At 43.1% G+C, this 27,450-nt stretch overlaps 1 protein-coding gene across 3 annotated transcripts in view; it reads right to left on the bottom strand.

The window, feature by feature from the left end:
- Positions 1-620: 620 nt before the first annotated feature.
- The window catches only part of THRAP3 (thyroid hormone receptor associated protein 3), a 61,993-nt gene continuing 35,163 nt past the window's right edge, over positions 621-27,450 (bottom strand). For 2 of the 3 annotated variants that reach the window (XM_045858834.1, XM_045858835.1), the window contains exons 3-12: positions 20,803-20,974; positions 14,872-15,777; positions 12,720-13,430; positions 11,695-11,867; positions 10,397-10,508; positions 9,216-9,300; positions 7,145-7,332; positions 4,549-4,744; positions 3,949-4,092; positions 621-2,168 (exon numbers count right to left, since the gene is read on the bottom strand). In XM_045858834.1, coding sequence (XP_045714790.1) covers positions 1,947-2,168; positions 3,949-4,092; positions 4,549-4,744; positions 7,145-7,332; positions 9,216-9,300; positions 10,397-10,508; positions 11,695-11,867; positions 12,720-13,430; positions 14,872-15,777; positions 20,803-20,939 — 2,874 coding nt within the window. In that variant the 5' untranslated portion in view covers positions 20,940-20,974 and the 3' untranslated portion in view covers positions 621-1,946. The remainder of the gene's footprint in view (positions 2,169-3,948; positions 4,093-4,548; positions 4,745-7,144; positions 7,333-9,215; positions 9,301-10,396; positions 10,509-11,694; positions 11,868-12,719; positions 13,431-14,871; positions 15,778-20,802; positions 20,975-27,450) is intronic. The other variant, XM_045858836.1, reaches the window with a different exon arrangement.

Raw genomic sequence — 27,450 nt, 5'->3', positions numbered from 1 at the left:
TTCTGGTGTACTCTGCTTTCTCTGGGAGGTGTGCAATCCTTGCTGGCACCCATTTACGGAAGAGGAATAAGAGGGCAAAGATGCTTCAGTTTGGTTTCAGAAATCACCTTCGGATTCTCCCGCGGAAGGGGGGAAGGAAAAGGTGGTAAGAAAGGAACTTTGGTTTTCGGTGCTCCTGGCTACAGCCAGCCCAGAGCTAGAAAGTGCTGAAGGTTAGGGCCCACCTGGTGCCCTGCCCATGAGGGCTAGTCTTTCAGATCATCTTCCTGCTCTGAGGAAAGCAGGCTGAGCCTTGTTACCACACCCCTTGGCCCCTGCCCCACCATCTTCGAAGCCAAAGTCCTTGTTCATGACACACCGTAGTGAAAAAAATCTGGTTCCGGCATGTCCAAGGTACGGGATAGAGTGAAACCGTTGGGATGGGAATGCGGAGTCATAAACCACCAGGGGGACAACTGAGGCTCCTCCCAGAATGAGTGTGGGGGCTGGTGAGGATGGGGCTGGGCAGAAGTCTGGATCCAGCTCCCAGCAGGCATTTTATCTTCCAGGTCTCCTGAAGCTGCTACCAGAGAGATCCATCCCCCACCCAACACTCTCAGGGTGACAATGACCAGAGTCCATTTACATCTGCCACTTCATTTATTTATTTTTATTTGCAGGAGGAGTTGAAACAAATCTTTAAGGGTATTTGCATTTTTTTCCCTCAACATGAGTCATTCAAGTAAAACCAACTTAACTATAGAAATGTAGCAAAGTAAGGAAAAAGCACAACAACCCAGGAGGCAAAGGTGGGGGGAAGAGGTGGGTGCAGTCCGCATATACCATATGCATAAGTGCCTATGATTCACCTGCTCAGGACCGCCTCCCCAGAAGGCAAGCACAAGGACCCATTTTAAGAGGATGTTTTCCCCCCAAACATCTGAGAATGTTCCAACTTAAAGTTTAAGATTAAAAAGAATGAAAAGAAAAAAAAAAAAGAAAACCCCACAAACCACTCAGGCATAACCACCTTCCTTAACCAATCATAGGAGTTTCTTTTCATTTTATAAAAAGATTAATAAAAAATATTGAAAAAATTATTTTCTCATCTTATATTTGTAAAGATAATAGAATTCATAAGTTTCTTAGAAAACAGACCAGAAACCGCCAACCCAGTTTCCACCGCTGTTGCTGAGAGATCAGCAGAACTAGAAAGTTGGGATACTGGTGCTGCTGGTAGAGAATGGGAAGCTCGGCCCAGAAGAAATCAGAAAACACTGGGGGGAGGGGCACATGGGGTGTGGTTAGGAGCAATACCATGTGACACATGGCTGTGCAGAAAAGGGGACACAAGGTGGTCAGAAAGGCCTTGAACTCCTCCTCGACATACAAAACCGGTTTTTACAAAGATCCAAGCAGTTTGGTCCCAAACTGAGGTGAACATTTCAATGTTTATTCACATGCTTTGTCTCCTCTTTTAAGAATCAAAATTGCCCAAATTAAATCTTTTTGCTAATATTACTACATATATCTAAAAAAAAGGGCTTTAAAAACCAGGAAAAGGGAGAAGAGATTGAAAATCATCAAATTAGTCCTCTTAGCTCCAAATGAAATGAAATTAAGAACAAAACTGGTTTCTAATAGGGAACAAACCAAAATCCAAGTATCGTTCTCCCCTCCCTACCCCAGCCCCCACCCCATACACCAACAACAAATGAGACACAGCTAAAGCCCAACGCGTTGTATTCTGTTCAAGAGCTAGGCCTGACCCCGGTTCCAGGGTCAGAGGCCTCTGTCCAGTGGGACACTGCACCAGGAATGCTTTCGGCTATAGTAGGATTCTGCATGGCTGGTGGGGGGTGGGGTGGGATTTTCAGAATCTTCTTGGGGCTCTTCTGTTTAGCTCTTCACCAGCCATCTTCCCAGTGCCTCTCTCCCCTGGCCAGGGGCTCTCGTCAGAGCGGCCCCTACTCGGTGGTGGGCTGTAAATTGTCCTTCTCTTCTCGGTTCTCTGTTCCACTTTCGTCGTCTTCAATCTCGCCTTCTTCCCCACTGAACTTGTCATGGGCCCATTTGGGGCTGGTGCTGGACTTCCGGAACATGAACCTGCCCCGACCCCGGGGAAAGGCTCCTCTGCCCCGGCCCCGGCTCACCCACTTCTCACTGCCTTCGCCTTCCCGGTCATCGTGCTGAAAGGAAAGAAAGCTGCCATCAGTGCCAGAGTGAATGAGTAGCCAGAACCCTCTTCTCTGGACTTACCCAAAGGTGACCTTTTCAAACTAACCTATGTCCCCACCCACCTTTTGCTCCTTTTCTGTCCTCTTCCCTGTTCCCCACTCCAAAGACGCTACTGATTCAGATCCAAGAGAATATTCAGTCGGGCGCCTTAGGAACGCTAAGGCTGTAGCTTGGACATTATAATAATGATGACAATGATAAAATCTTCACTGAGCAGTAAAGACCTATACGTGCGTTATCTCATTCAATCCTCACATCTACCCTATCATTATCACCCTCCACTACGCACATGAGGAAACACGCTTAGGAACTTTAAAGTAACTCCATATTATTTAGCACACCATCTCTCAAAGGATGGGTTTGAGAAAGCCCATCACACCAAAACATGAAACTGTGTCTGATCTGCGTTGTCAGGCAGCTAACAGAAGAAGCAACACTCAGAATACTACCACTCCAGCTCTTCCCACCCCACCCCCAGCCAAAAACAAGGACAGCAAGACCAAGAGCAGATGACTTGCTTATGGTTTCAGACGAGTTAGTGGCAAAGGCAGGACCAGAACCGAGCCTCCCATCTTGTACCTCCCATCTTTGGTTTCATGCAAGGAGGCAGTGGCAGAGTGGAGGGAAACTCAACCTACATCTCAAACAATCCCTGCCTGATCTGATGGTCTCATGAGAGAGGAGGAGGAATTTGATGAAAGAATAAATGAGAAGAAACTTTGAAATCTAGAAGTCACTGCTACCTCATGAGCCCCATGGCTTCACGAAGTCCAAACCACCCACCCACACAAGTAGGCCTAGGCTGCTGGGGTGAAAGGGCCAGGGCGGGCTAAATGTATCAGGTCAGTGATGCTCTTCGGGTGGCCAATAAGGGCAGGAAAAGGGCTGTGTGGCCTTTAACTCTTCCCTCTCTAGCAGTCCCACTCCAGCACCTGTTCTGGGCCCAGCCTACCTTTCCCTAAATGCAGACTTGAGGAAGTCTCAGAGTAGCTCCCAGCAGCCCTAGAAAAGTGGAGGTGGCTTTGCAGAGTCCCCTACACAACAGCCTGTTTCCTAGTTGTGCCAACAACTCAGACCCATACCAGCCTTTCTTGTAGGTGATAGAGACTCAGCCCCAAGTTGGCCTTGGTCACAATACTCAGAGTCACAGCTGCTTGGATCTAAGCCTGCTATTTACATAGCAGAGCTGAGACTTCACTCACTAGCCAGGTAATTCAGCCTAGAAGAGCCCCAGCCTGAGAGAGGCCCAGAAATGGGCCTGGCACCTACCTGGGAATGACCCAACAGCTAAAATGAGAGAAACCCCAGTTGCAGTTCATCTCGGAGACAGAGAGATCCTGAGCTCTCTTCCCTGCCAATCTTGCACTCATAAGTGACAGAGTGGAACTGTGGCTTAAGAGGAGAGTTTCCCTGGGCACAGGCTAGAGGCTGAGGTTTGGCATGAGTGAGCTGTAGACAAGTTCACAAACTAAAAAGGGAAGAGCAGCCCTCCTTCCTTATCCTAGAATCCATAAATGTCTCAGATGATAAACCCTTCTGAGGCCAGGGCCACCTCTGTGGAGAACGCTCCTCTTGCCAGCACTATACTGTCCCACGAGTACACATCCCGCCAGTGCAAGGTGTGTGCAGACACATTTCATCAGTTTTGAACAGACCAACTAAAGCCTTGGTATCAGCTACTACCCATGCCCAAGGCCCCCTGGCCCACCTTGGTTATCCCCAGACACATACCAGGTAGTACTTCTTGCTTTTGGGTGTGTACTCAGGGTCCCACTCCTCCTCCCGGCTTCTCTTTTGAAAATCGTTGTTGCTGTTGTTGTTGTTGTTACCAGAGTAGCTGCCTCTGCCCCAGCCTCTCCCTCTGGCTCGAAACTGCTGTAGTAATAAACAGAGAAAAAGAACAAAGGATCAGGTCGTAAACAGAGGAAAACTTTTAACTCCCTATGTTCTGTTCAAACACTTTTCTGGCACAGGACAGCTGTCCTCAGTCAATGTGCTAGTCAGCTGGCTTCCAGCCATTCCCCTTCGGCTCCTCTCAGGCCCGCAGCCTAGACAGAGGACAGCAAGGCCCAATGGCCTCCCTACACACAGCAGGAGCCAAGATACGCTGGGAAGTTCTGAACCAGAAGCCCTAAGAGGCTTTATAGCTCAGTGATTCCGATCAGTAAAACAACTACAAGTGGGACGCCCGGGCAATAGGAACCACAGATTTTGAGGTCTACAGACTGGATTACTTGTATCAAGAGCAACCAAACTGGTATTCTGATAAACAAATAATCAGAATTGGTGGAGGCAAGGGCTTAGAGGAAAGGGGTGGGGGCAGGGTCTTACAAAGGTCCCTCGAGCTCTGCCTCCTCGTTCACTTGGACCCACAAAGTCTTTGGTCCCCAGTCTTGATTTGTCAAAGCCGGTGGTGCTTTCCTCTCTTTCCTCTGTCTCTTCAGTGTACTCCTCTGCTTTGTAGGAGTGGGATGAATGGGAGGAAGAGGATGACGACCTGGAACGGTCTCGTGCTCTACGGTGCTTCCTATGGTAACAGAAGAGCCAGGAAAAATCAATAAACTCCTTGACTGGGGCCTCCGGGATAAGAAGCAGAAGGCAAGGAGGAACACATCCATGATGTGGACACTGAAGTACAGTAACCTAAAACACCCAAGTCACCCCAAGTTCCAGCCAGGTACCTGGGGAGGTCCCAATTCTGTCAGTCATGTTCAGTGACATGTTTATGTCTGAGCCTATGAAGAACATGAGACAAACATGTATGGAAAAACAAAACACAGTCCACGGGCTCTGGCCGCTCAGTGTAACACATACACACGAACTAGAAAGGCAGAAGGAGACTAGCACTGTAGTGAGAGCCCCGTGTACATGGTACTAGGACAGAGGCTTCATATATCACCACGTCTGTGCTTTTATAGTACTCTATTTCTCATAGGATGACCAACCCCTGTCTCTTGGGGTTGCTCTAAAGATTTTAAAAACAATTTGCTTCAACACTTTACACTGATATAGCAGGCACACAGTAAATGGCAACTCTGATTATTCAGTATTGTTTCCCCATTTTGCAGGTGACAGCTGAGCAGAGACTGGATGCAACCCAGCTCTAATTATACCACCATTCCACATACCACCTCCCACTTAGCTCAAACAGGTTGTGTTATTAAGCACAGGGTCTGGTGAAGCTCTTCCCAGAGTTACTTCCCTGCCTTCCCTTCATCTGGGGGAATTACAGACTACAGCAAATTAGACTATGAGGATGAGTCACGGCCCATGTCTTAGTGGTGGGTACCAGCCCTGCCTCCAGGGAGGTTGCCACTGGCTGCCTCTAAGGTGGCAGAAAGGCCAGGCTCCCAGGGGTAGAAAGGGACTTACAGGGAGAAGCCAGCCAAGTGTCAGGGACCTTTCACTGTCCTCCCCTCACCCCTCCTCCATTATGAAAAGTACCTCACCCCTCTCCCACTTCCCATCCACTCCCATAGAGATGCTCAAGAACTTAAATAACTGTATCCTACTAGTAATTTACTCTTTAAAGAAGAAAAAAGACTACTTATTCTTAGGGGAGCGAAAAAGAGAGGGAGAGAAACAGTGATTTGAGAGAGAAATATCAGTTGCCTCTCCCATGTGCCCCAAGCAGGGACCGAACCTGCAATGCAGGCACATGCCCTGATTGGGAATAAAACAGGTGACCTTTCACTTGGTGGCACAATGCCCAACTGAGCAACAACAGTCAGGGCTAACATTTATTCTTAATAAAGGAAATATAAATTATTGTCATAGTATTCCTATAACTCAGACACAGAACTCTAACTCCTAGAAATCAGTGTTATTTCAACAGGTTTCTGAAAGGCTCCAGATTTGAACCCTAGCACTGCTTCTTCTTGTGTTCCAGGGAAAGGTGTCGGATCGGTAATCTGAAGCCAACCCTGAAAGCTCAAGGGGCTCTGCCCCCTTCCCACCAGTGCAGCACTGAGGTGGAGTCTACCTCCACTTCCACTCCTGGCTGACGACTATCAGGTCCTTTACCCGTGGGCAGCCCTGAAGCTGCCAGGGCTCCTAATTCGTAAGTGACACACTGGAACGGACAAAGTAGAACAGAAAGTCTGAGTTTTGAAGTCAGCTGATTCTTCTGTGACCTGAGACAAATTGTCCTGAGCTTAACTTCTTTATCGTTGAAATGGGCAAAATGGGTGTCACACCAACTATCCAACTTAACTCCAAGGATCTGATGATCCAATGAACACACGCATGCTCGTCAGATTAAGGTCCCAACAGCAGCAGTGCTGCCTCTTAGGGGAGGTGTGGGGCTTAAGTGAGGGCTTCAGCTCTGCTACGTTTAACGAGACATGATTGAAAAGTCATGCAACTTTCTAAAATGTAAACAGAAACACCAGGACCTTGGCATGAATGCTGCCCTGTGAAGTTCAACAAAGCTATCTTTGTTTAAAGAATAACCCCTCTTGAAAGTATCAGTCAAATTAGTTTAAAACGCATTTAGGATCAACAATTTTGTCCTATCTAGTTCCACACTGTTTCTTTGACCAGTGTTATTAGCTGACAATGACTCTGAGACAGTTCCAAAACATAACCTCCCCATGAAAAGTTGTGATGAGAACGAACATGTCTAAAACAACTACAAAACAAATTCCCAAATGATTCTGCATTGCCCTCACAGCCAAATTAACTGCTCATCTTCCAGGAGGCCTTCTTTGGACAAGGTTCATGCCAATTTTGGTGCAAATGTTCTGTTTTCAAACTAGCAGCCTTACTTAACAGACAGAAGGTAAAAAAGAAGAAAAATGCCTAAATTGCTACCACTCCTAACCCCGAAGCTGTCGGCCTTGGGAGGTCTGGTGTACCAGCCTAAAGGGTGCAGACGAGAGACCCACCCCACTCAGGAGTCTGAATGAGGTAGTGGGGGCTCACGTACTTCTGCTTCTTTGATCCTTTATGGGTTTTCTCAGTTTTCTCAGCTGATCTTTCCCTTGAGTGGCTCGAGTCTCGGGAATCCACTGATTCTCTTGATTTGCCTCGTTTAAGATCTCTCTCCTTATGTTTTTTACGACGTTCAATATCAAGGCGGAGATCAACAGGATCATCTTTGTATTTTCCTTCAGCCTGCAAAAAGAGAAATCAAATGAAGGTTTTTGGGATTCAGGGCTGCCAGTTCAACCACCCCCTAAAACTGTGGTCACTACTCCAATGGAGTGGTGCAGAGGAAGCATTGGGAATGTGTCACCCAAGCTTACGGGGGCCGGGGGAGGGGATACAGATGTCCCAAGAAGTCACTTCATGAGGATCCCTCACAGACCCCAAACCAGTTCTCCAAGAGTAATGAAGACAGCCTTCTGAAAATGCTGTGTATTGATCTTACTTTGTTTCCTCTCTGGCCCTGTAATGATCTGGCTAGCCCGTCTCCAGCTTACTCACCACCAAGAGAGGAAATGCTCAAGCTACCCTTTTCCTATCTAGACTGCAGCAGTCGCCCCAGGCTTATCCTCTCCTTGGAATCATCTCTGGGTACTGAGTCCAATGAGAGACAATGGCAGACTAAAGCAGCTTTTCTAAATGATTTGTTATATTGAGAATTTCTCTAAAGAGGAAGTATCAATAAAGCAGGGAGTACTATAATGGAGAATTCATAAAGTGGCAATACCAGGTCAAACTTTGTTTAAGAAAAAAGAAAAAATCGTTTGGCTAACTTTCTAGGAAGTGCAACCACCAGGGCATGTGAGCTACAGACATGGTGCGAGCCCAGCAGCAGCAGCAGCGAGGACCACCAGCACGGCAAGGCTAACAGTCCTCGGGACACTGAGTGACAGCAGCGATGCAGAGTCAGTTCAGGGGCACTGTACACTAGGGCTTGTCTCATGGAAGTAAGACCTCCAGTAAAAATAGCAAGGCGTGAGTAGTTTACTCTGTACTAACATTTTACTTACACAAACTCTGCTTTTTGTTGAAACAAAGTTTAACTTTAACAGGAGTGGTAGGAAGTAAGTTTACCATCACTGTTTTTGAGAGGGAGGGAATGGGACTCTGCACCCTCCAAAGCCTTTTATGGAGAACAAGAAAAATGCAGGCACTGCTCCCTTAGGTGGTGCAGACAACCCCTCGCATGAGTTAGCTTTGTGAGGCACACACATCTTCTGATGTTTCAAAACCTTGCCTTTCACATGTGAGTTTCAATCTGCGCATACTTGGAGAAAAAGAAAAGGGGGTGGGTTTTCCCGTAAGAAGAGGCTGCGCCAGAGTGCCTCTCATCATATTCAACCAACAAGACAAATGTGTTTCAAAAACTTAAAGATCAATATTTGTAGAAAATGTTTCAGAAGCACCGGAAGAGCCATCTCTAATTTTAAAATTTCAACTGTATATGTGAATGAAGGTCAATAAATCCTGAGATTTCTTAAAACCCAAAATCTAGTATTTCACAGAGAGTGCATACAAGATTTAACCTCTTGATAACAGTGCACATCATTGCAAATGTAGCTGGGCTATCAAAGTAATGTTTAGCTTTAAAGCAACAGTAACCAACAGATGATAGATATGGTACAATGTTAAAAAAAACTGGACTAGCTGTTTCAAACAGTCTACTCAGTTAAGATATGAATATTTCACTCTCCTCTGACATGCATGTCTTTCTGAAATCATGGTTGGAAATAGTGCATGTATATAGTTGATTTGATAATACTTACAAGCAGAAAAATATCACAAAAAGTTTCTTCTCTCATCATGGGCACTTGTTCCAAAACTCCTCTCTTTTTTTTCTCAATCTCACCTCAATAGACTTTGGGGTCATTTACCATATTCTAACCACTTCACAAAGGTTGTTGATACATTTAATAAAAATTAACCCTTTGTAGTTCATTTTTAGAAATATGCCCATCCTTAAAAGAAAAACACAAACTTAAGTAGAGAGTAATTTAAACAAACACATTTCTGTCAAGTTCATGCCCAACGCACTCATTTTGTTGGAATTACTGATCAAAGCAACAGTTCACCTTGTAGCCGGGTTCCCGGGGACTTTTCATTTCATCATGAGCCAAACCATGTTTTCTGAAAGTACTGGGGGAAATGTCTATCCTCCTAAAATTGAAAACACAAACAATTTTAGTATCCACAGTTGTATAACTTATACTCTGCACTTACACTCTCCCATAGGCATGCACAAAAATGCACACAAAATCCCAACTTCTCAAATGAGCAATTTCTTATGCTCTCCCAGTAATGTTACATTCGGGAAGACAGACTCACAGTCAAGCTTAGGGTTTCAACTCCATATCAAGACTATCTAACACGTGCTAATACCAAAGGGCATTTTCAACTAGGGAATCAGGATGTAATGGCCCATTATTTACCTATAGGATTAGGTTTAGGTGAGAAACAATTGCCTGGCATGACCCTAAATCCAAGATGACTATATGAACATGGTTCTACAATACCTACTGCGACAGATTCAAGAGTTGACTATTAAGGAATTAAAGATAAGGCTGCCCTAACCAGAGCAGTAGGCTCAGTAGGTTGGGTGCTGTCGCACAAAGTGAAAGGTGGCTGGTTTGATTCCCAGTCAGGGCACATGCCTGGGTTGTGCCAGGTTCCATGCCTGGAACCTGGTTGGGGTGCGAGCGAGAGGCAATTGATGTTTCTCTCTCTCTTTCTCCCTCCCTTCCCCTCTCTCTAAAAAAATTAAATAAATAAATTATAAATAAGTAAATAAAGACAAGGCCAACTTGGTTTCTAGACAAAGTTCCCCACAACTAAATGTGGTATTCTCTAAACATGCTGGGCTTTAAAAACCTTTAACATAACCCTACAAGCTCCTCAACCCCCTACCCACTATAAATACTCCCACAAACATCGATATATGAAATACATGGGTTGCTGAAGGAAATTTAACCTTTACTGTACCTACAAAATGCTCACAGTGATCTCAGGTCACCACTTGCTGGCTCCCAAGAACAGAGGGGTTCATTTATACCAAAAGGCTGTTCTCCTCAGGCCCCAAATGAGAAACTTATTGCCACCAGAGCATGTCCTTTCCACTCACGACTATGAACACTCACTTCTATCCTAGGATCTGAAGGTGGTACCTCAACTTCTGCAGCTAATGTGGCAAAGACAAGTTTAGTGTCTAATGATCAGTCTCTTAGGACTACGTGCAGTATAAGGTTGGGGTCCTCACCTGTGTATCTCTGGGCTTTTCTTGTTCTTAGCTGCCTCCTGCTCAGATCCTCTCTTTAGGTATTTAGTAAAGCGTTCATGCAATGTCATTCCTGAGGACCCAAAGTGATGCTCTGTGGAGAGTCAAAGAAAAACACATTATGCCATCAAAGGCAAACACAATATTCAACTCTTTTGTATGAATCTGCAGCCACAGAGATGTGACTAAAGAAGTCAAATCCCTAACAAACACAGAAAAGAGGAAGCAAAAAGGCTGATTTACACAATCCAGTGCTGGGCACTGGATTACCACGGTGGCTCCCTTATCTCAGGATGTGGACACAAAGAGAGAAACCTGGAGCCCACTGTCCTTTCAGTGACACAGTCAGCTCCTGCTTAAGTTTAAAAGATGGGATCTGTGAGTGACTCCACCAAGCTTCTACACTGACCTCTCTGCCACTCCCCAGCCCGCCTACCTTCACTTGCCCTTATGGTGGGGAAGAAATTCACACCATAAGGCTAACAAAAGACCTCTAGAGGCTTCTACCTGCTAGACATGAAAAGAAAGAGGTGCAGGAAAAGCCACTTTTAATACCTTTTTCAAGCATTTTAGATTTTCAAGTGAAAGATTTTACCTACCCTATCAATCACATGTTACAACTAGCAATTCAGAATGTTCAGCTCTGACCTGGCCAGTGTGGCTCAGTTGGTTGGGTATTGTGCTGTAAATCGAAAGGACACCAGTTGATTTCCAATCACAGCACATGCCTGGGTTGCAGGTTCAGTCCCCAGTTGGGATATGTACAAGAGGCAACCACATGATGCTTCTTTCTCACATTAATGTTTCTCCTCCTCTCTTCCTCCCTCACTCCTCTCTAAAGTAAATAAATAAAATCTTATAAAAAAAAAAAAAGCCTAGTACTATAATTTAAAAAACAGAAACTCCTCCCTGGAAGGGATTTCCTTCCAGCCAGTCTGTAGCTTCAAAGGCCCTTTCAGTAAGATAAAGGGCCCCATGCCCTGGCTGGTGGGCCTGAGTGGGTTGAAGGCCAGCCTACGAATTGAAAGGTTGCTGGTTCGATTCCCCACCAAGTACCCAGTTGGGGGCGTTTGAGAGGCAGCCAATCGCTGTTTCTCTCCCACATTAATGTGTTTCTCCCTCACTTCTCCTATCTCTAAAAAATAAATTAGAAACCTTAAAAAAAAAATAAAAAGGTAAAGGACCCTAAAAGGCTCCCTTATTCACCCAATCAGCCTGCTTGTAATAGAAGAAGCTTAGTAGCGGCAAGAGAGCCTAAGCAGGCCAGAGCCCGGACCCACCTTTGACGTGGTGAACAATGGTCACTATGTGCTGGGCAAAGAGTTCCGAGGGGCTCCGCTGAGACTGAGCTGACTGTATGTGCTGGAAAATGGAACGAAATTCCTGTTCCTTTTTGTTGCTATGAACTAGATCCCGACAAAGCTTACGTTCCTGGGCCAATAAGCCACTGGGTCTGTGGGGGGAAAAAAAACACAAGAAGGTCCAATATAACAAGATATATGTCAAGTCAGAACATTTAAACCCCAAAAACGCAATGCATTTTTTCAGAGAGTTTTTACATTTATCTACAAAGTTCTTTGGATGAAGTGTTAAACATCTCAGTGACTGTTTTGGGGGTCACTGCTGGGTTGTTTGTTTTTTTTAACATACTCAACAAATGGGAGTGCATTTTAAAAAATCAACTGGCTTGGCCAGCCGGGACCATTCAGTGAAGTGACACAATGAAGCAGGAGTGAGATGTGGCTAGAACGTGGCTCAGACCAACTTCCAAGAGACTGCATAGTTTTTATCCCAGGTAAAAAGCAACCTGGACACCACTACTTTTTCCTGAAGTTCTCCTCTCACCCCCAGCCCCAGCTCTAAAAACTGCTACATCATTTCACAGTGAAGGCCTCTAGTAGTAGACTCTGGTAGCCTACTAAGATTGGAGGAATGGACCCTGGATGGCTCTACAGACAAAAGGCACCTAAATCGAAGTCAGGAAGGAACAGAGTGAAGACTAGAGGCAGGTGCGTGTGTATGCTGACTAGATAGCAGAGGCAGCAGCACAGGGGACCCAACACCAAAGCCAGTCACTAAAGAAACACCCTTCACCACCCCGTGATCCTGATGCCAACACCTAAGAAATCGCTCAGTGACACACACTCCCCACTGAACACAGGCACACCCGAGGGTACCAGCACTGACCCTCGGATGGCAGGGGAAACACAGGAGGGGCCTGTCTTGCTTTCGGAATGTCCTTATGAAGAGGGGTTAGGAGACACCAATTAGGCCACTGAAGTCCCCATCAAGGGCTACATCTCACCTTGCAAGGTCTTCGTCAAAAGAGTCCATCCGGACATTGACTTGGGCCTCTCGAGTAATGGAAAAGGAAGACTTCCCCGAGGAAAAGTCTCCTTTGGCTCCTAGCTTCTCTCGGCTCTCAGAGGTCTTTCTTAGGGGAGGTGATGAGCTTTTCTCCTGGACTGCCTTGTAAGCAGTCACTCGGAAGTTCTTTTCAGGCACAAACCCCCTGTGCCCACTTTCGGTTCTCTTGAGCCCTCCCCGATCCTCCTTTTTGGATCTCTCTGAGAAAGACTCCTCCTCCAGCTCCTCGGTTTTCCGCTGCTTTTCCTTGCCGGGAGGCGCATACACGAGGCCCTCCCATTTGCCTGACTTCTCCTCCTCCTGGTTTTTGTTTGTGCCTATGACTTTCGACATAAATTTGGGTTCATCATCAAACTCAGATTCTTTCCTTCCTTTAGCTTTGTCCTTATCTTGATCATCCAGGTCGTCCTTGTGGAAGTCAGCCATCTTCTTCTCAAAGTCATCTCGGAGCTTATACCTTTTGGGAGACTGGCTGCCCCGAAAAGGCTTCTCAGAATCAGTTTTGGAAGCAAACATATCAGATTTTATTTTCGAATCACTCATGCCTGTGTCAGAGAAGCTCCCTTTCTCTTTCATTTTCTCTTTATCAGTATTTGTTTGTTTCTGTTCCTTATCTTTTCCATTCTCTGTCTTCTGCTCATCTAGATACCTAGTTACAAAAACATGAGAGAGACACACAAAAGATTTCTTAAGCAACTTGATCTAAACATCACCACGTGGACTTGAGTTTTTGAATTTCTGAACTAAACATGCCCTGTGGATTACTGTGTTACCAAAAGGACTTTCTACTTGGTCACTTTCTATTAATTTAGGGAAAAATATTTGCTCCACAGAGTTGTCTTATTTAAAAAACCATAAAGAAAATAATAAAGGTAACTTTTAGGATACTAAAAAAAAAACCTACTTACCTGTAAGTGGTCTAGGAAAAAAAAAATTAAGGTCTTATCCAACCTTCACTCAGTCACTTACAATCTGCTTTCAGCAAAGTTAACATAGAATGTTCAACCTTGGACTGTTTTGCTTTTATACAACTCACATTTGGAAATACAAGTCTCAAAAGAGACTTCAAATTTGCTTCAAGTCACCTAGAAGATCTAGATATGAAATATACTGCAAACACAAATAGAAACAAAATACATGTTAATTGAGGGGAGGGGCAAAAGTCACCCTACTCTTTCTTATGGAAAAGGAGAGCTCATGCCCAAGCCTTCTAACGACATCCACAGTTCTGGCAAGAAACAAAACTTACATTTTCAAGTAGACTTACTGAAAGCTGAAAAGTACAGATTCTGAACATCTCCTCTGTACCATTAGCGAAGAAATACGGCACAACAGAATCAAAGGACAGAAGGACATGAAAGAATATGCTAACAAGAGAAAAGAAAAAGAAAAAAAAAAACAAAAAACCCTTGCCCAGTAATTCCCTCTTGACAACTCTGCCACCCCAAACCATACAACCAACCACACAAAGATTTGGGTTCCAACTCACCGTGCCACCCAGGGTACAAAGATAGAAGCACTCTTACATCCTCTCCTAACGCGCAGCGCAGCTGGCTCCTACCGGGACATACACCCACCTTGTGATTTTTAAAACAAGGCCTTTCTGGACTAAGCCTTGGACTTTGCCATTCTGCCCAGTCTCCTCAACTGGAGGGTTGAGGGTGCAGCTCTTCACCCTGATGGGCTGATGTAGATCAATCATAGCAGGTGGTGGGTCTTAGGGGGTCTAACAACTCCAGCGGCCATTCATTTTGGCAAAGACCGTATTTTTTTGATAGCTGACCCACAACTCTCTACTGTTCTCTGGCTTACATTGGTAGAATCCAAGGCATATTTTAAATGTGAAAACATCACTGCAGAGTAGTCTAAAGAAACTTTATGCTGCAATACAAATTCAGGAAGGTAGGAAAGCTAGAGTTAAGCTTAAGATTTCCTTGGGTGATGCTTTTAAAGTTTGCTATAATGAAAAGTTTAGGAAATAGGAATTACCTTTTTACCGTTAATCACAGCTCCAATTTAGACTGTGTTACAACCAAACTGCCAGCTGGTAGGACAAAAACACAACCAGGCAGGGGACACCGGACACTTGCCTCTTTGTATAGGCTGCTCCTCCTGATGCAGCAGCCTCCTCCTTCTGAGATGAGCCGTATGTGGAGCCAGAGGCCGGTGGACTCTTACCCACAGGGCTCTTCTTGGATGGACTCAAGGACCCAGAGCCGTGGTCAAACTGACCTTGATGTGTCCCAGCTTGGTACCCAGAACCACTCTGCAGACCTGAGCCCATCTGGGATGTGCTGGAAAGTGGAGGGCTAGGTTTTGGCACAGGACTAGGACGGGGAGATCGCCGTCTCACCACCACAGACTGGAGGGGGCTTTTCAGAGCAGGGCTCCGCTCCCGGGGACTCAGCTCAGACACTGCCGATGCCCGTGATGCAGAGCCAGTGCTGTAGGTGGTAGCATCTGCCCAGGGTTTCGAGCTCTCAGATGCTTTTGTATCTTGAGAGGAGCCTCCGGAGAACGTCTGCTCCTTGGCCTCTTCTCCCTGGTTATCCCCAGCAGCCTGAGATGGCCGGCTATCCTTGGAAGAGGACTTTTTCTCCTTTGCAGACTTGCGCTTAGAAGATTCAACTCGGCTGTGGTTGGAGGAAGAACGAGAGGATGAGGAACGCCTTGACCTGTCAGAGGAAGACTTATCAGAGTTTCTAGAATGGCTCCTGGACCGTGGCGAAGGTGATCTTCTCTTTGGGGACCGGGATCGGGAACGGCCCCGACGAGGACTGTATGCTTGTCGATAATTCTGCCAATTTGAGCGGTAGTTTCCATAGCCTCCTCGGTTATACTGGCCCCATGGATAAAAGCCTCTGTTGCGCCCACGGAAGTAATAGGGCCTTCTATAGCCTCTGTTGTGACCTCGGAAATCCCGATTCTGATATACTCTTGGGTGATTCCTCTCTCTGTTATGAGCTGGAGAATATGATCTGGAACGAGACCTAGAACTGAAAGGGGACAGGGGTGGGGGGGGGGGGAATGTTTAAATTTTTGACACAAGCAGTTTCATTCATGAAAAACCTGACAACAAAAAAGTAACATTTTGAAATTCCTGCTCACAGGATACACACTTATTAAATCCTACTGCTTATGGGCCATATTAAATACAGAAACAGATATAAGAATTGCTTTAATAAATGAGACACCAAGATTGCTTCATTAATTTTATAGCGCAGTTTAAATGAAGATATGTTTACAGTGAAAAAATATAAAAATCTTCTTAGTGCAGTAAACTGAACAACAGCCATTTTACTACAGGATACTAATTGCTGAGAGCCCACAGTGCCCAGACAGGTAATAACAGTTCAGGTCCTTCGGCCTCTATTCTGTTACAACACACCACTCCCCATTTTATTCACCTCTCACTGTCCTTGCAGGGCTGATTTCTCAGATTCCACTAAGACCTGGGTTTGTAAAAAACACAGTAACAGGTCTAAATCAAAGACCACTTAAACAGGAACTTGGAGAACATATCTGTTCAAAGCTTACAGAATTTTTCATTGAAATCAGTACAGCAAAGCATACAAATATTAGTTTTAGTTTTTTACTGGGGACCTAGAATGTTCTATTTAGGTCCGCTTCTGTGGCTCAACTACAAGATATTACCTAGGTGCCACACGAGGGCACCATCTGACTGTAGACACCCAAGTACACAGGAGATTAGCAAAGAGAAACTACAAAACAATACCCCTTCCCATACGTACCTTTTAAGTCAACCTAAAGCCTAAACATGTTCTTTATTGTTTAAAAATATAGAACTCTTAACTTCGGCAAAGGTACATTTCCAAAAACATGGGTATTCAACTGTGACCTAACTTGGTTAAAATTACATGTCCATGAACGTCAGGCTTGTCAATGACAGGGCAGCTTTGTTTCCATCAAAAAGTCAAAGACTGGATTTGTTGGTGTAGAAACCCACTGGGGCTCTTGGATACCACGTGTCTTGTCAACTATGATATGGATCATTAAGATTAATCACTACTCCTAAGTAGTTAGCTAGAAATATGTAAAACTACTAGAAAATGCTTTCCAAAAGTATTCTCTTTACATATACAATAAAACCTTCAGTTACTCAACAGGCCTGACTGGAAACAGACTGTTTGTTTTGTAAATAACTCCACTTAGCAAATGTGACAGGCTTTAACAGCTAAAACAAAATAGTATTTTTAAAAAGAAAGTTATATTAATTTAATCTAAAGAAGATAAAGTGGGGTTGGTTTTCTACTACTTTTATTACCTGCAATGCTCAGGTCCTTTACCCCAAGAACAAAAGCAACTGGCAAAGACGATGCATTATGCTGCTGGTTAATGATTGCTATTTAAGTACAATAAAAAAAAAACAACTTACCTTCCACACTTCTCATTCGAAAACAGTACAATGTAAGAAAAGAAGGAGGAAGAGGCAGATGCAGGCTATGAAACTGAGTATGACCCAATTAAATGGCTATACTTGAGGGAGGTGATGTACCATCCTCACTAAGGAGGGTTTAATTCATGTGCCCATCCTCAGAGGCTACCGCTGCTTCTGTCACCAATTACTAGTGAAGGCCCTGTGGCAAACTGCATCCAAACCCGCAGTCACTGCACAGATGCAGGAACATGAGCCTCTGCAGATTGCAAATGAGGTTATTTACAAAAAGTCACTTGAAAGGATACAGTCTGTGAAATACAAGGAAACAATCAAATTTCTCCAATTCTGTAGAACTCAGAAGTTAAATTAATTTAAAGGCATGGTTTCTCAAACTCTCTGGATAGTACACTTTCCTTGTAGGAGAAGGAAAACAAAAGGGAAAAAAATCATGAAACAGATAAGCCAGAAATAAGAATTGAGCATCCAGTGGCAAATTTATCTGTTTCTAAAAAACAGAGAAGTCAGACTAGAATCAAGTATGAAAACATGTTTACTCGTGGAGAAATTCCTCCAATAATGATCTTCTAGGAATAGGATAGCACATAAAATGGCTCTAGACCTACCACAGCACATATTGCCTGCCTAAGATATTTCTCCATTTGCCAAGTCAATGACGCCAAATGATTGGTAGAAAAAAGGAAAGAGTTCTGTCCAGACAGATATGTCCCGAGTTCCAATTATCACAAATACTTCAGAGGTGGTTAACATTTCTCAATCTGTGTCATCCATCTTGGTTGTATAGCCTCTTGTTTTTGAACCAATTACTTAGTTTCCATTTACTACATAGAGCTTTAAAATGTTACCTTTCAGGACCAAATGAACCGAAACTGAGGTTTAATCTGGCCAAATCAAAAGACTCCGGGTGCAAGCGAAGAGTTACTACGAGTAACTCTTTGCTCAAGTCTTTGCTCAGTCCCAAAGCCTTGATAGTAATTTCCTGACATAGGTATAAATTTATTCAGTGGGTTTTCCCTCTTCTTCTTTAAAAAAAAAAAAAAAAAGATTTTATTTATTTTTAGAGAGGGAAGGGAGGGAGAAAGAGAGAGAGAGAAACATCAATGTGTGGTTGCTGGGGGTCATGGCCCACAACCCAGGCATGTACCCTGACTGGGAATCAAACCTGCGACACTTTCGCTCGCAGCCCGAGTTCAATCCACTGAGCTATGCCAGCCAGGGCTCCCCTCTTCTTTTTTTGTTGAGACTGAAAAGATGGGATAAATTTATTTATATAGACTCTGACACAATTGGGTAACTGACAGACTATCTAGTCTAGGGCTTGAACAAAGTTTGGGAAAATGCATGGCCCAAAAAAACATGGGGGGAAAAGAAACCTAAGAACAGTTACCCTCAGCTGTAATGTCATCTTGGAAAAAAAAAAGTCTATTATTTCTTTTGTTTTGAGGGAGAGACTCAAGATTTCTAACTTCCTATTCTACATTATGTTGGAGTTATCAATACTTACGCACACCTACTTTCTGTTCACTGTCTGGTCTGAAGTTAATTTTCAGGAAGGCTTCTCACAGACCCCATTTAAGAAATTAATTTGTTCTTATTAGGAGGCAAAAAAAATTCCCACCATTTGTTTAATAGACTCATTTAGAAATACCATAATTTCCGACTATAAGACACACTCCCCCTCAAATTTCAGGAGGAAAGGAGTACATCTTATAGGCCAAATGTAGCTTGCCTGACTCACGGGGGGCAGGGAGGTGGACAGCGGGCGGTGGAGCAGGGTCACAGGTTATTAAATATTTTACCACATTTCTTGCTTCAAAAATTTCTTTTCCTAGTTTCCTCCTCTCAAACCTAGGTGCATCTTGCCCTAGCTGGTGTAGCTCAGTGGATTGGGCACGGGATGCGAACCAAAGGGTCGCCGGTTAGTCAGGGCACATGCCTGGGTTGCAGGCCAGGTCCCTAGTGGGGGCCATGTGAGAGGCAACCACACATGATGTTTCCTTTCTTCTTTCTCTTTCCCTTCCCCTCTCTCTAAAAATAAATTTAAAAAATTAAAAAATAAATTAAAAAATAAAATAAAACCTAGGTGCTAGGTGCTCTAGTCCTAAAAATACGGTACTAGTGAACCATCAAAAATAAAACTTATAACAACTTCTCCTGAGGTTTACTTGAAATTTCATAATCAATTCATTTAAGTAAAGAATTCTGGCCCTGGCCAGTGTGATTCGGTTGGAGGATTGTCCCATAAACTCAAAGATCATGGGTTCGATTCCTGGTCAGGGCACATACCTGGGTTGCAGGTTCCATCCCTGGTGGGGGCATGTACAAGAAACAGCTGATGGATGTTTCTCTCTCACAACAATGTTTCTCTCCCTCTCCCTCTCCCCACATGGTCCCTCTCTCTAAAATCAATAAGCGTGTCCTCAGGTGAGGATAAAAAAAAAAAGAATTTTAGAAACTCATCAGAAATAAACAGGAGGGGATTCCAAGTTGCAAAACTTGGCAGGAAGGTGAAAAATTACCTTCCTGCTTAGTGCAATTCTGAAAAAAAAAAACCAAAATTGTGCAGAATCCCCTTTTGGTATTTAACACATCAGTATTTCTTTCCCTAGTGCACATACAGAAACTTGTATCTACTGAAAGGTTCTCATCTACTCACAAAAGAAAATAAAAATCTTAAAGAATGAAAGACCCAACTCAATACATATCAAGAGGAAAAGATGCAGGAGGTCCGGCCTCCTATTGTAAGACATAACTGAAATGAGGAAATACCACCTAAAGGTGTGAAAACTGACAGAATTAAAGAATGTTAGCAAGATTCAAAAGAATTATTTGCATATTTGCACATTTAATAAGAAGACAAAGTGATGTCTACAATAGTGATTTTAGATGTTTTACAGTTTTAAGATGAGTTTACTGAACAGATGCAGCCTGTTAGTAACAGGCATATCAGGCGTATACAAATGACTCCTGATTAAGTGTTTTAAGGTTTATTTTAGTGGGATAAGACTTCCTTTCCCTGTAACGTTGATCATATTATTAATCCTCTTAGCTATCAGCCATCTTCTCTTTCCTGATGAAAATAAACTGGTCCAAGCCTCAAAAAGATAAACCTACATTGAAAAATAATCAGCTGTAGAGGTTTGAAGCAAACAGCTCAAGTTTTTTAAAAAATGCTCTTTCTCCTGGCTGGCGTAGCTCAGTGGATTGAACGCGGGCTGCGAACCAAAGTGTCACAGGTTTGATTCCCAGCCAGGATACATGCCTGGGTTGCAGGCTATAACCCCCAGCAACTGCACACTGATGTTTCTCTCTCTCTCTCTCTCTCCCTCCCTTCCCTCTCTAAAAATAAATAAATAAAATTTTTTTTAAAAAATGCTCTTTCTTCCGAAGTAGATGAGAAATAGTATGTGCTGGCAGAGGAGAAAAGGAATTAGGCAAACAGTATAGCAAGGAAAGCTGATCTGGATTTGTAGCATTTGAAGAAACCTGGAATATCTTACAACCCAACCTCCACTTCAAGCCAATCCTCCCGCCCACAAGCATATCACATTCACAGAAAGAGTCTAACAAAAGATAACCTCAATATACAATCACACCTACTTACCTCAGCCTGCGCTTCCTTGAACGAGAGATAGATCGACTTCGGGATCGAGACTTCGAAAATGAACGAGAACGAGATCTTGATGCAGATCTTGAGCGAGAAGAACGAGATCCAGACTTTGATTTGTTTGTTTTTGACATCTCTGAAGAAAGGGTCAGTCACTTTTCAATTACACCTAATGTAAGAAAATAGATTCATACGAATGAGAGGGTTCCTTTGTAAACTTGAACTTCTCTGGACACTTAGAAACAAACAAACAAACAAACAAAGATGAAATAACTGATTAAAACACTCTGATCTTTCATCAAGGAGGATTTGACTCCTAAGCCAGTAAAATGGAAAACTTGGCATGTAACTCAAACTGGGGAATGCTATAAAACACCAGCAAAAATGAGGAGAGCTAGCAACATTTAGTGCAAGGTCTTTTCTTAATATGCAAACAGGTTCTGTGAACTAAGTTAGATAACCTGAAATGACCTGGGACAAGTCTGTCCCAGTTCTAACAAAAGAAACCATATGCAATGGTATCTTGGTTATGGTCTATCTTGGAAATGGCACACATCTGATCATTTCTCTAATCCCTGCACCTTAAAGTCATAAGGCATATCCTTAATACTTACCTCCAAGGAGAAGGTTTTAAGCCCTGGCTGGTGTGGCTCAGTGGATTGAGCGCCAGCCAGCCTGTAAACTGAAAGGGTCACTGGTTTGATCCCCAGTGAGGACACATGCCTGGGTCCCACAGGTCAGGTCCCCTCAATCAATGGGAGGTATCTCTCCTACATTGGTGTTTCCCTCACTTTTCCCCTTCATTCCCCCCTCTCTAAAAGTAAATAAAATAATTTATTTTTTTTTAAAAGATTTTATTTATTTATTTTTAGAGAGGGAAGGGAGGGGGAGAGAGAGAGAGAGAGAGAGAGAGAGATCAATGTGCGGTTGCTGGGGGTTATGGCCTGCAACCCAGCAATGTACCCTGGCTGGGAATCGAACCTGGGACACTTTGGTTCCCAGCCCGCGCTCCATCCACTGAGCTACGCCAGCCAGGGCTAAAATAATTTTTTTTAAATGGAAAAAGTGCCCCTGGCTGGCGTAGCTCAGTGGATGGAGCTCGGGCTGCGAACCAAAGTGTCCCAGGTTCGATTCCCAGTCAGGGTACATGCCTGGGTTGCAGGCCATGACCCCCAGCAACTGCACACTGATGTTTCTCTCTTTCTCCCTCCCTTCCCTTTCTAAAAATAAATAATAAAATCTTTAAAAAAAAGATTTGAGAGTAAAAAAAAGGAAAAAGTTTTAAAAGTGTAAGAGTATTCTCAAATATTTTAATACCACAACATGTACATATTGTATCCTATAAAATACAGGATATTAATTCATAAACATAGGACTAAAGTAATTTATAAAGTGAACCACATTACTTTCTTCTGGCATCAACCTTCTTTTAGGGTTATTTTTTTTTTGCTTTCCCCCCACTACAGGAATGAACAGAGCCTCAGAGTTGCCCTACCAAGTGACCACTGGGTTTGGTCAGCAAGGTGCATTGTCAAGGTGACTCATTTATCCTTTTTTATTTACTACTAGACTTTGGGCTTCTCCAAGAAGCAAAAATTTAAAGTGCTAAAAGCATGTGTCTACCTAAGACCAGGAACAGTAAGGATCAGCAGAGGATTACAAAGTTAAGTAATTAGCCAGACCAGGCCAAAACTCTAGGGATTGTGAAGGGAAAATAATAACCAACAAATATTTCACCCTCTCCTACCTCACAGATTTTTTTTTTTTTTAGGGAGGGTTATTCAGATCTCAGCTCAAAAGCTATCTGCTCAGAGGTTTGCCCTGGCCACCCAATGAAAAGGAACTACCCAGTCTTTCTCTAGGGTCTAATCCAGTACCTTGTTTTTTCTCTTCAGAGAAACCAATTCAGTACTTGGAAACTACCCTGTTTACTTTTTTGTTTTTCCATCTTTGCCCAACTACGAAGAGAAGGTAAGCTTTCTACCAGCAGAAATCTCATCTTTCTTATTTATTTAACACCCAGAAGCACTAAAATAAATAACAAATAGAGACCAGCCTTCACACTTCCCTAAGCAGACAAAATCAGTCAGGCATACAACTAAAGCTTAATCCAGCTCATTTCGCCAGGCTGCACTGACCTGTGCCATTTCTTGCTTATGCCTTTAGGGGGGAAAAAAAAATCAAACAAAACTTGGACTGTTTCCCAAGGTTTGTATGAACCAACCACTGAATATTCTGTTATAATCAATCACTGAGAAGAATCATCACTGTTTTCTCACCATATAAGCTGCTTTGTAACAATAGACCCCTAAGCCTCATTCCTTGTTTTGGTTTGAGTGCTCCTGGTTTGCAAACTGTCTTTTTGGTGTGTGCACAATAAACTTCTACTAATAACTGTTTCAGCCTTTAATTGGTTTTACTTCTGTTATTTATGAACTTTTTAAAATTTTTATGAACTTAATTTTATCCTCAAAGACAGCATCATTTAAAAAAAAATATTTTATTTACCTATTTTTAGAAAGATAAAATTTTAGAAAGATAAACTTTTAGAAAGTGAGGGAGGGAGAAAAACATCGAATTGGCTGCCTCCTGCACACCACCAACTGGGGACCTGGCAGGCAACCCAGGTATGCGCCTTGACTGGGAATTGAACCAGCTTATTTTCAGTTCGTAGGCTGACACTCAATCCACTGAGCCATACCAGCCAGCACATAGGGCATTATTATGTCCCATTTTACAGATTTAAAACCAGCCAACCTGGCTCCAAGCCAGTGTTCTTAACCACTATTATTCCACACAGAAGTCATTCACAGATCCGTAGAACTAATGAATATGAATCTTCCCCACTCTTACCAAGTTTAGGACATGGTAAAGGAGGCAAGAGACAAACTGAAAGGTGATATTTGTTTCTAATTATTATATTCAAGTATTAGGTTTGAATTTTAAGAACTTCTGGAAAGGCAGAAAGTCCAGGAAGCTGCTGTAACTCCAGCTTGTAGGGGAAATAACCATAATCTCAGAGACACAATTGAGGGAGGTCTGAGAAACTGCTAGTGAGCCAGAGACAACAGGTGATGAGGAAGAGGCCACATAATGAGGACACCACAGACCTCTATAGCCTAGATCCTGCCAAAAGGATCAGAGTGTTGTATGCTCTACTGAGGTCAAAGATACTCTAATTTGTAACAGATTTTTTGGCAGCAGTGTCACTGTACAAAGCCAGGGTACGGGGATATCTCCTAACTCAGAGATAGGAGTTTGAAGTGTAATGAGCAATTTACAGAAACTGAATGCTGAAAATACATTTTGTTTTGCTGGTTGACCTTCAGCATAGTTTGGGATTCTGCAGGTTCATTCTTGCTGAATAAGCGCTTTTTTCTGTCACAAGTTTAGGGATATCTTTGCCTAGCAACACCTCTGTCCCATCTTCAATTTTAGCTTGGGTCAGAAATAAAAATCTTTGAGATCAGTTACACAACACGTGGAGAATATCAAACTTTAAAAGAAAAAAGGCAACAGTTAGTGGGAAAGTAAATACTCATTCCAACCCTCAAATTAGAAAAATAAAAAAGTTAATTTTTATTAAGAGAAAAAGCTGTCACCTAGACAGACACAGAACTGAACACATCTACGTATTTTAAACTTACCAGAATTGACACATACACTCAAGAGTAGCAATACTGCAACACCACCCCCACTCACACTCCTGGAACTTCTTTAATGTGAATTAAAACTGACTTATTTTTAGCCCTGGCTGTTATGGCTCAGTGGATTGCGGCAGACTGTAAACCAAAGGGTCGCCGGTTCAATTCCCAGTTAGGGCACATGCCTGGGGTGCGGACCAGGTCCGCATTTGGGGGCACACAAGAGGCAACTGCACAATGAGGTTTCTCTTCCTCCCTTCCCTTCTCCTCCCTCTAAAAATACATACATAAAAATCTGTAAAAAAAATGTTTGTCTACTTTTAGAGAGAAGGGAAGGGAGGGAGAAAGAGGGAAATATCGATGTGAGAGAGAAACATCAATCAGCTGCCTCTCACATGCGCCCAACCAGTGACAGAACCAGCAGCGCTGGCATCTACCCTGACTGGGAATCACACCGATGACCTTTCACTTTGCATGATGACGCCCAAACAAATGAGCCATACTGGTCAGGGCTGAAAACTAATTTTAAAAATGTCATTATACCTTGAGAATTAAGTGGAATAACTTTGGATGATACAAACCGCAGCTGCAAATAAGTGAAACAATTCATTCAAGAGGACTCTATCTAGGCAGTGGGTAAACAATGCTAAATAAAAGTAGACTTGATCCTTGCCTTCATGGAGCTTCTAATCTACGTACACACAGACAAATAAGCAAGCAAGCAAGCAAAACTGCAGGTACAAACTCTGAGTAAGAACTAGGAAGAAGACAAAGAACACATGCTGGCAAACACATGCAGTGTGGAAGTCATGTAGATAGGATGGTCAAGCGGTGACATTCAAGCTGCTACCTGAAGATAAAGAAAGAATAAGTTGGAAAAAAATAAAGAAAAATGGGAACAAATTGCACAGTGGCCAGCCATGTGTGTGGGTTTTCCATGCAGAAACTAATATAAGAGGTTTCATTGATCTTATTTATCTTCAGTAATTTAATGTTGACATTCCATAGCTGTTCTCATCTGTATTTCTTTAATTATTATTTAGGCTGAACATATTTTCATAGCAGTTTGCTATTTTTTTTTTAAAGATACTTTGATAGAGCAAATCTATCCACTATAGTGATATGGCAACATTATAAATTGTAAAGACAATACCAATAAAAGATGTTATCTGTCATACTTTATATGCAAACAGTATCTTCATATCTTTAGAAAAATTGTCAAATAGAACTCAAGTCTTAACCATATATGTGCAGAAGTCTTTATCTGTTCTGGACCATAAGCCTTACTCATAATAATTTAAATAATTTTCTAATTTAAAAAAAGAAACAAAAGAGCAAGTCACATAAAAAGAAAGGGAAGTGTCCCAAAGGTGTGAAGTTTCTTCTCCTAGCATACACAAATATATAATATATATTTTAATTTAAGGTAGTGATAATCGTAACTAAAGCCAGCTGATCAAATTATCGAAATTCACTCAAAACCACTCACAATTCTATTTTGAAGGCCTTCACACTTCATACAAACAGAGCTTTTCCCACTTCTGACATTCCTTCCATGTCCATGCTCAAAAAACATAATAGGAAGTGAGACAGATAACTACTATCTCAGAAATCAACTTAGCACCTTTTACATGTTACAAGTACCTAGTGTTTTGTTTCTGTTCAAACTATAATTTCCCCAAAAGGAAGTCCTGCTTCTTCAACAATGCCTACTCTGCTGGGAACTGCCCTGCCTGGTTTCAGAAACTGTAACCCCTCCTAGCTAAGGCTGAGTAAGAGACCTTGGGACCGTAAGCCACTTAAGAGATATAACTTATCTTCTTTGCAGGGGCATTGCCTCTGCCCTTTCACCTCACCCTGCTTGGCCCCTGGAGGGTGACTGGTTAGCCAATGACGGGTAAGATTCCTCATAGGAAGGATGACCTAAGACAGGCATGGTGGCTAAGGGGCCCTCAGGGAAGAACCTGGGGGGCTATAGAAAAAGGGGATGATGGACCCTCACCCCTTGGCTTTGATATAGCCTGAGTCTTCATTCTATCTGCAAGAAGTCTCCTAATCTCTTGGCTGCCTTACTTCCCCTGCCTGACTTAAGCCTGAAACAATGCCTTACGTCTGAAACAATGCTGGAGGTCAATGCGGCCCTGTGCTGGAAACAGTGGGTTCCCTGAGGCAATCAGGTTTAAGAAAGAATGCATAAAATCCTATGAAACCTACTTTGCTAATACCCTCAATTTAAATAAGGGTCTAAGCATGAGGTGAGTTTGTTCCCCAAAGTTTTATGGCCCTTTAACTATCTGACCCTGACTCAGAATAAGCCCTCATAGTTCTCTGAATGTTATCTATTGTTTAATCATTTCTGCCTGACAAAGACTGATGAGCTTTACATATATGCACTGTGTTCCTATGCAAATTGAACCCAATAAAAGCCCATTGAGGAACAGGTTCCTGGCCCTTCTCCTTTGAGAGATCAGCCATCTTTCCTCCCCAAGTAGATCGCATCTTGGTAGACTTATTCTCATGGGGGGAGGGCCTGCGGGCGAAGCCCCCTCACACTACTCTTCCTGGCTGGACATACTATTTCATTAAGAACTTTATGAAAAAGTACTGTCCCTACAAAACTGTGGGCATGATAGCTCATGGCTATGACATGTGACATGAGGTAAAAATATGTCCTCTCAACAACTATTTTGGGTAAAAAGATTCCTACAATTAAGATAGGTAGCCAGGTTTCTACACCAGCATTTTAAAAGAATCCACACCTAGTGACCAATACTATCTATTTGATAGCAATGATCAATACTTAATATTTATTGATAGGAGGGATCAAAACCAGAATTATCTTCTGGAAGGCAGAGCCCTTGTAGTACAGGCTTCCCCCACCCCAGGTGAGTGTTCTAGGAACCCATCCGTAACAGTATCCCAGCTGGCATTGTGAGAGGCTGCATTTGGCTTCAGTGGATTTTTTTTTTTAAGACTCTTTCAATGCATTTGCCCATTTCAC

This window comes from Phyllostomus hastatus, unplaced genomic scaffold (assembly GCF_019186645.2).
Source record: "Phyllostomus hastatus isolate PE091 unplaced genomic scaffold, TTU_PhHast_1.1 phas_scaffold_182, whole genome shotgun sequence".
NCBI lineage: Eukaryota > Metazoa > Chordata > Mammalia > Chiroptera > Phyllostomidae > Phyllostomus > Phyllostomus hastatus.
This window is presented reverse-complemented; position numbering and strand designations above follow the sequence as displayed.